Here is a 7,500-nt window from a genome sequence, read left to right as displayed (position 1 = left end):
AGAGAGAGAGAGAGGGAGAGAGAGAGAGAGAGAGAGACAAAATAAAATAAAAAGTAAAAAAAGAAAGATAGAGGAAAAAGCATTAAAAAAGTGAAAGAAAAAAAGAAAAAAAAGAAAAAAAGAAAAGAAAAGAAAAGAAATGATTTTCGTTTAGGCCATCACTCGAGACACCTCTTCCAACCATTCTTTTCTTCGTTTGGTCGAAAATGATGGATCACCAATGTCGTCCAATTCGTGGTACCTTTAATGCGGTACGTTTCGAAGGTAAGTAAAGTAAGTACTTAAATGGCCCTCTCCTCGTTCGCTCGTATGTAACCAAATAAGAGAGAGGAAAAGAATGTTTGCTTAAGGGACGAGGCACGTCCGGCACACTCACAGAATACTCCTCGCTGTCTTCTACTTTGGCTCGATACCGTGTCTCTTGAGGGAACAAGTATGTACCACCGCGTTGCGTAGGATATATATATATATATATATATATATATATATATATATATATATATGTGTATACACTGTCGTCGACTTTTAATAGTAATTAAACGATTTAACCACCACTTAATCAAATAAATATAATACTCCGTTGTGCTTTAATCGTTTATCTTTCTCTCTCGCTCTCTCTCTCTCTCTCTTTCGTTAGATACTTTATCGGGGAGTAAAAATGAAAAAAAAAAAAAAAAAAACAAAAGAAATTAAAAATGATTCTCATTCTAAGAAATTGAACGGACGTACATTTCGAATGTAACATTCATTCTATTATATTTCTTTTTTTCTTTTTTTTTTTTTTTTTCTTTTTTTTTCTTCATTCTCTCGTTAATCTCTATTGTTTCCTTCCTTAAATCAATATTATTAAATGTATATGTTATTCGACAAGATAAATTGTAATATTGTTTCTAATATCGTTCTTTAAATATTCGAAGAAGATCAATAAGGATTTTCATAAAATTTATCTCTTTCGAATTCCTACGCCAATGCGTGCACGTATCAGGGTCCATGCAGGTAGTAAACACATGTATATCGTATTGTAGATCGCCCATGCACACGCATACACGTATAGAAGGATTCACACATATAGAGACAGTCAGGGGGGGACAGACGACGCATACATATACAAGCATGTAACGTAGAGACAGCTTCTCCTTCGTCACCCTTAGCAGCCAGCCGAGTAAACATTGAAAGATTTTTAACCACCGATTATGCTCTGTCACGATAAGCCAAACTTCTTCTTCTTCTTCTTCTTCTTCTTCTTTTTTTCTTCTTTTTTTCTTTTTCCTCTTCTTCTTCCTTTCTTATTCTTTTTTTTTTTCTTTTCTTCCTTCTTTTTCTACGATCCACTATCGTTCCTATCGTATCATCGTTTCGACGATTCTTTTCCTTTTTACGTTTAAGTGACTAAAAAAGAGAAGAAAGGAAAATTTTTTTTCTTCGGACTAAACGAAAGAAAGTGAAAAGGAATTAATACGTCATAATAGTTACCGATTTAAAAATATTTAATGATAATTGTTCCTGACGAAGGACAAAGTCTAAATAGCAACAATAACAATAACAATGACAATAACAATAACAACAAAAACAACGACAATGACACACCTTTCTTGCGATCGCGATAATAATAATAATAATAATTGAAACATCTAAATATATCTAATTTTCGTTCAGTAGTAATAATAATAATAATAATAATAATAATAATGATAATAATAAAAAGAAAAGAAATATATAAATTTAGAACGTAACACATTTAGCGTTTGTTAAATACGCATTTATAAGCTTTACGAAGAAAAGAATTACTTATCGTTATATGATGGTAATTAACGATTTGATGATAGTTATTTCAAGCTGAGCCGAGCCGAACCGAGTCAAGTCAAGCCAAGCCGAGCCAAGCCAAGTCAAAGCCGTACTTCTAATCCCTGGGATAAGATCGTTCGATAAATGCTCGATTAGGTATCGCCTAAGAGATAAATCTTAATTGGTGTCGTGTTAACTTTTATCAGAAATTCGTATATGTAAAAGACATTAATTGGGCTTTATCGTTTATCCGGTAAACGTCGTCAATTATATATATATATATATATATATATATTTATTTATTTATGTGTATGTGTGTGTGTGTGTGTATGTATGTATGATACTATCCACGTAATAATATCAAATTAATAAAAAAGAAAATACGAAAAAAAAAAAAAAAGATTCGTAAAAGTAGACTTATTATGATATTAGAAACGATACTCTTTCACGATTGGTCGGTAAATTTCAATCGACAGATATATCGCGATATTCTCATAAATTTCTTAAATTCCCCTTTATATCGTCGTCTTCGAATGATATGACTCATGCTTTCTCTCTCTCTCTCTCACTCTCTCACTCTCTCTCACTCTCTCTCTCTCTCTCTCTCTCTCTTTTTCTCTCTATGTGACTCACGTAACATAACGTAAATTACGTTCGAAGGTGATCTCTTTCGTTGAAAAAGGTTTACTCACTCGAGATGGAAAGAAGTCATCGAGTTTCTAATGATAAAGGTATTTACGTTAGGAGAATTGAAAAATTTGCGCGGGAAAAGATATCTAAAATCGGTGTATATATATATATATATGATTATAATGCTATACATATACATATTATATCGCGATGAGCGAGGATATTTGCGTTGCACTCAATTACACCGATGACATTTAATCGTGTAATCAGGTATTTATTGCCACGTCTTTGCTCAAATATCAGGAAAGTTCTTTTTATTAAAGCGATAAAAGGAAACGAGAACGAAAGATCTACGATTACAACCCTTTCGAAGATTAAGAGGAAGATCCAACGGCCGTTCTAGTTTCTCCAAACTAGAAATATATATATATATATATATATATATATATACACTTTTTTCATCCTTACGTTTGTAGATGCTTATATATATATATATATATGTCTGTATGAGATAGATAAATAGATAGAAATGGAATGGCGAATTTTTCAACAACAAAATAACGTCCGGAAACAATTAGTCGAATTTTACGTCTAGGGTGCAATTATGCCGTTTAACGGATATCATGGCGTCGTCTTTTCACCGGCTCAATGCTTTCCACCACCCCTTGTCTAGGTCTCGTACAACCCTCGCGCGCAAGCTCTCTCTCTCTCTCTCTCTCTCTCTCGGTCTCTCTGGCTGACTCTCCATCTTTATCTCTGTCTCATTCTCTCTCTCTCTCTCTCTCTCTCTCTCTCTCTTTTATCCCCCTCTCCATCCGAAGCCCTCCTCCGTAATTAGAATCTGCCTCGCTTCTACGAAGCTCCTCCGCCGCCATCTCTGCCGCCACCTCGCCCCCTCACCGGCCATTACTTTTAATGGCGTTGTTAATGAAACTAGGTGTCGCCAAATTAACCTCCCATTCCACAGCAGTGCTCAACCAAGAGCAAACTATCGTCTAACTATACGTTTTCTATAGTATGAGAAATCGCGTCGACCATTTACGATTTTCATCTTCAAATTATTTTCTATCTTAGATTTTATACATATGTATATATATATATATATATATATATATATATATATATAGAAATTTTTTTTATTTCGTCTTAGTATTCCCCAATCAATTTCCTTGTTACTTTTATCAAAGGACTCGTTTATTTTTTTACTTCGTTAAAAGAATAGAAAAGAAATAGGAGATAGGGGAAAGAAAAGAAAAGAGAAAAAAAGAGGGGAATAATTCTCTCTCTCTCTCTCTCTTTCTCTCTCTCTCACTCTCTCACTCTCTCACTCTCTCTCTCTCTCTCTCTTTTTCTCAGAAAAGAAAAGAAGAGAATCAAACTAGAAAGCGTAACTCTTGAAAACGTCGACGCACACTTTAACGTAACGCAAACTAATGGATAACCTCGTTCGAAGTCCCCCCTTGTGGTGGGGGTCCGTTTGAAAACCACTGGCGCAGGCTGATTACCGCGGTAACCACCCCCCGAGCGCCAATTAATCTTAACTTTTACGGGGCAAACACTTTTCATTAAGCCCACTCCTTCCTCCGGTCGGTCGGTCGGTCGGTCGGTCGGTCGAAAGAGAGAAAGAGGGAGAGAGAGAGAGAGAGAGAGAGAGAGAGAGAGAGAGAGAGAGAGAGAGAGAGAGAAAATACTCAGTTTCCATCCCCACATTCGTTCTCGTTTCTAGCAATGCTCTCTCTCTCTCTCTCTCTCTCTCTCTCTCTATCTATCTATCTCTTTCCCCTCTTCTATCCCCTTCCAACCCTCTTTTTTCTTCAACCACCCCTCGCAACCCACTGGAGGAAAATGGCTCCCCAGACAAGCGTTTAATCTGGCTCTAATTAGCAACTTACCCTCCGCCATCCTACCCCTCTTGTCTCTCTCTTTCTTTCTCTCTTTGTCTCTGTCTGTCTCTTTCTCCCTCCCTCCCACCCTCCTTCTCTCTCTCTCTCTCTCTCTCTCTCTCTCTCTCTCTCTCCCCTCCTCCACTCCCCTTTTTCCACTGCCATTCTGCAAGCAGTTTTCTCACATTCTCCAACTTCTCCATCGTGTTATTTGATTCCTGCATAAATACGTTTCCTCCACTTTGTTTACCTACTTATTTTCTCTTCGAAGGATAATAATTTTTTATAATTGAAATATTCTAAAGGACTAAAGGAAAGATTAATATATTAATGTAAATACTCGATGGGATTTAAAATTTAGGATTCATATCGTGGCACGGGTTATGATTAAACTGTGAAATTTGCACAATAAAAAATTTAATATGCTTTTCGTAATATTCTTTTTTTCTTTTTTTTTTTTTCTTCTTCTTTTTATGTATTCTTGTTTGCTTTGTTTTTTTTTTACTCCACTATTTTTTTTTTTTTATTATCATTATGATCATTATTATTGTTATTATTTTTATTTTTTTTTTTTATTTCTTTTCTTTTTTTTTTCTTTTTTTCTTTAATTCGATAAGCAGATCTAATTGATTAAAGCAAGTTTATCGATGATTATTTTTTTTATCCTCGAAAGGTAAACGTACGTCGTCGATAATAACAAGAGTATTGATCGGTAATGCAGTCTATCGAGCGTCGATAAATGAAGATTTTTATCCCCGTGGGAACTACTTTATCGATGCACCAATCTATTGCCTCTTATCTCTTATCGATAACATTATCAAAGAGGAGATAGATTTGTAATGATCGATTAATAATACATTCCTATAATAAATATTATTCCAAAGGTATTTTGTTTTACGTTCGAGTAAAATCTTTCGTAAGAATTAAAATTATTTTTTAGCGCACGCACACGTAGAAGAACGACGTGATTATTATTATTATTATTATTATTATTATTATTATTATTATTATTATTATTATTATTATTATTATTATTATTGTTATTATTATTATAATAATTATTATTATTACTATAATTATTATTATTATTATTATTATTATTATTATTATTATTATTATTATTATTATTATTATTATTATTAGCTCTTTCTTCTTTTTCTTTTTTTTCTTTTTTTTTTTCACGTCATCCCCATCACGATAAATGTCTCTTTCGAAAGTTAATGGTAGTAGCTTTGGTAACTTTAACAAATGTTAACGCACTGCACACGACCGATCTTTCGAGTATTTTGTTCACTCGTTTTCTCCTCTCTCTCTCTCACACACGCTCTCTCATATTGTTCGTTTCTCTCTCTCTTTTATCCAAAATGAACAGTAGAACGTATTCTTTATGTGAAATCTCAACTCATAACTTTGTCTATCCACGGCACGAACTTTTGAATATTAGTATATACACCAGGCAAATGTTCACGTCCACAGCCAATACCCCATGAAACTAAACCAATCAACACGTGTCTGCCTTCAACGGACATGGTCAATGGTCCACCGGAATCACCCTAATAAGAAATAATAATAATAATAATTAATATTAATTAAAATGAAGTATGTATTAATTAAATTTTAATTATGTACAAACAAAAAAAAAAAAAGAAAAAAACAATACTAAACTTACTTGACAGGAATCTCTACCGCCTTCTTTGTAACCAGCGCATAGAAATACGTCGTGTATGGTTTCGCGTCTACCGGCCGCTCTGAACCACCTTTGACATCTTTCGTTAGGTATCACCTAATCAAACATTTATTTTAATATCGTGAATTAATCCTAATTTAATCCCAATTATTCCCGTGGGATTTATCACGCAACCCCAAAACAACTTTGAGCTTAATTGAAACAATTTGCCCATTGATTTATAATTCTTTTTTTTTTCCGTATAACGACAAAATTAAAAATGCCATTCTCAAATCTACGGACTATTATTATTACATAGAAGCTTCAAAGAATATACAATATTACTTTAAAGTCAAAATTATTCGTTCTATATAAATGACAGCTTGTTCATAAGTGACTGAGATTTATTACAGTCCAAATGTACAATTAGGATTAATATTAATTCAAGAATTTTGATCTAATGAAAATTAGATTTTTTTTTTCTTTTTTTTTTCTCTCTTTCTTCGACAAAGAAAAAAATTATAGGACCTATTATAAATCAATGCAATGAAAATTTACCTCTACGTCGACTTCCTGTAAGACCGAAGGTGCTGAACTCTGACCGTGACGAGTTCTTCCCCATCCGGCAACGGTTGCTGTTCGACCTGATAACTTAAGATTTCTAGCCGGCAGGCAAACTGGTACGATGTGCTGTTTAAACGCTACGGTCCTCGACAATTTTACCAATGCCACGTCATTACGGAAATCCGTCGGTGAATATTGTGGATGAACCTGATATATCGTTATATATATATATATATGTGTGTGTGTGTATTGTGTGTTGTGTGTATATGCATACTTTTTCACGATATCATTAAATTATTTATCGATAAAACGTACTTCCTTCCTTTCGATGTTAAATTCTTCATGAAGCAAACGTTCCGAGGCATCTCTCACGTCCCATTCACCTAATCGAACTTTCAAATTATTGTTTGGTGTCCTGAATGAAGAAAGACATTAGCTCGCATTAATCATTGTAAAATGTGTCCCGAGCAAAAGGTAGAGAGGAAGATAAAACGTAAAAAGAAAAAAAAAAAAAAAAGGAAAGAAAAAAAGGAAAAAAAGAAAAAAGAAAAAAAAAGAAAAGGAAATTGGAGCAAGAAATATTTACGTTGCGACACAGTGAGCCGCTGTTACGACCCATCTGTTGTTCAACAGAGCACCGCCGCAGGATAATTTCTTCGTCAGGAATCCTGACTTTATGATGGCAGCCTGAAAGACGGGAAAAAAAGAAAAATAAATAAATAAAAAGAAAAAGAGAAACAACAATTATATCGATCTATCGATCTTATTTCTTTTGGATAGATCCATTTCTTTTTCTCTTTTTATTTTATTCTAACCTGCCATGGATGACTTCCGAAACTTGAACTGTGCCCGCCAACGATCCTATTGCTTCTGGTATAAAGTTCGCCGCAACCTATAGAGAAAAAAAAAAGAAAAAGAAAAAGAAAAAAAAATAAAAAGAATTATCTATTTCATCGGAGAATATTTTCTTTA

General features: G+C 33.8%; 1 protein-coding gene across 4 annotated transcripts in view; it reads right to left on the bottom strand.

Annotated features, from left to right (window-relative positions):
* Positions 1–5,446: 5,446 nt before the first annotated feature.
* The window catches only part of LOC124946393 (serine proteinase stubble), a 14,598-nt gene continuing 12,544 nt past the window's right edge, over positions 5,447–7,500 (bottom strand). For all 4 annotated transcript variants that reach the window (XM_047487012.1, XM_047487014.1, XM_047487013.1 and 1 more), the window contains 6 exons: positions 7,344–7,420; positions 7,115–7,215; positions 6,844–6,943; positions 6,523–6,735; positions 5,968–6,081; positions 5,447–5,851 (listed from right to left, as the gene is read on the bottom strand). In XM_047487012.1, the coding sequence (XP_047342968.1) occupies positions 5,696–5,851; positions 5,968–6,081; positions 6,523–6,735; positions 6,844–6,943; positions 7,115–7,215; positions 7,344–7,420 (761 nt within the window). In that variant the 3' untranslated portion in view covers positions 5,447–5,695. The remainder of the gene's footprint in view (positions 5,852–5,967; positions 6,082–6,522; positions 6,736–6,843; positions 6,944–7,114; positions 7,216–7,343; positions 7,421–7,500) is intronic.

Source organism: Vespa velutina, chromosome 2, assembly GCF_912470025.1.
Source record: "Vespa velutina chromosome 2, iVesVel2.1, whole genome shotgun sequence".
NCBI classification, from domain to species: Eukaryota; Metazoa; Arthropoda; class Insecta; order Hymenoptera; family Vespidae; genus Vespa; species Vespa velutina.
This window is presented reverse-complemented; position numbering and strand designations above follow the sequence as displayed.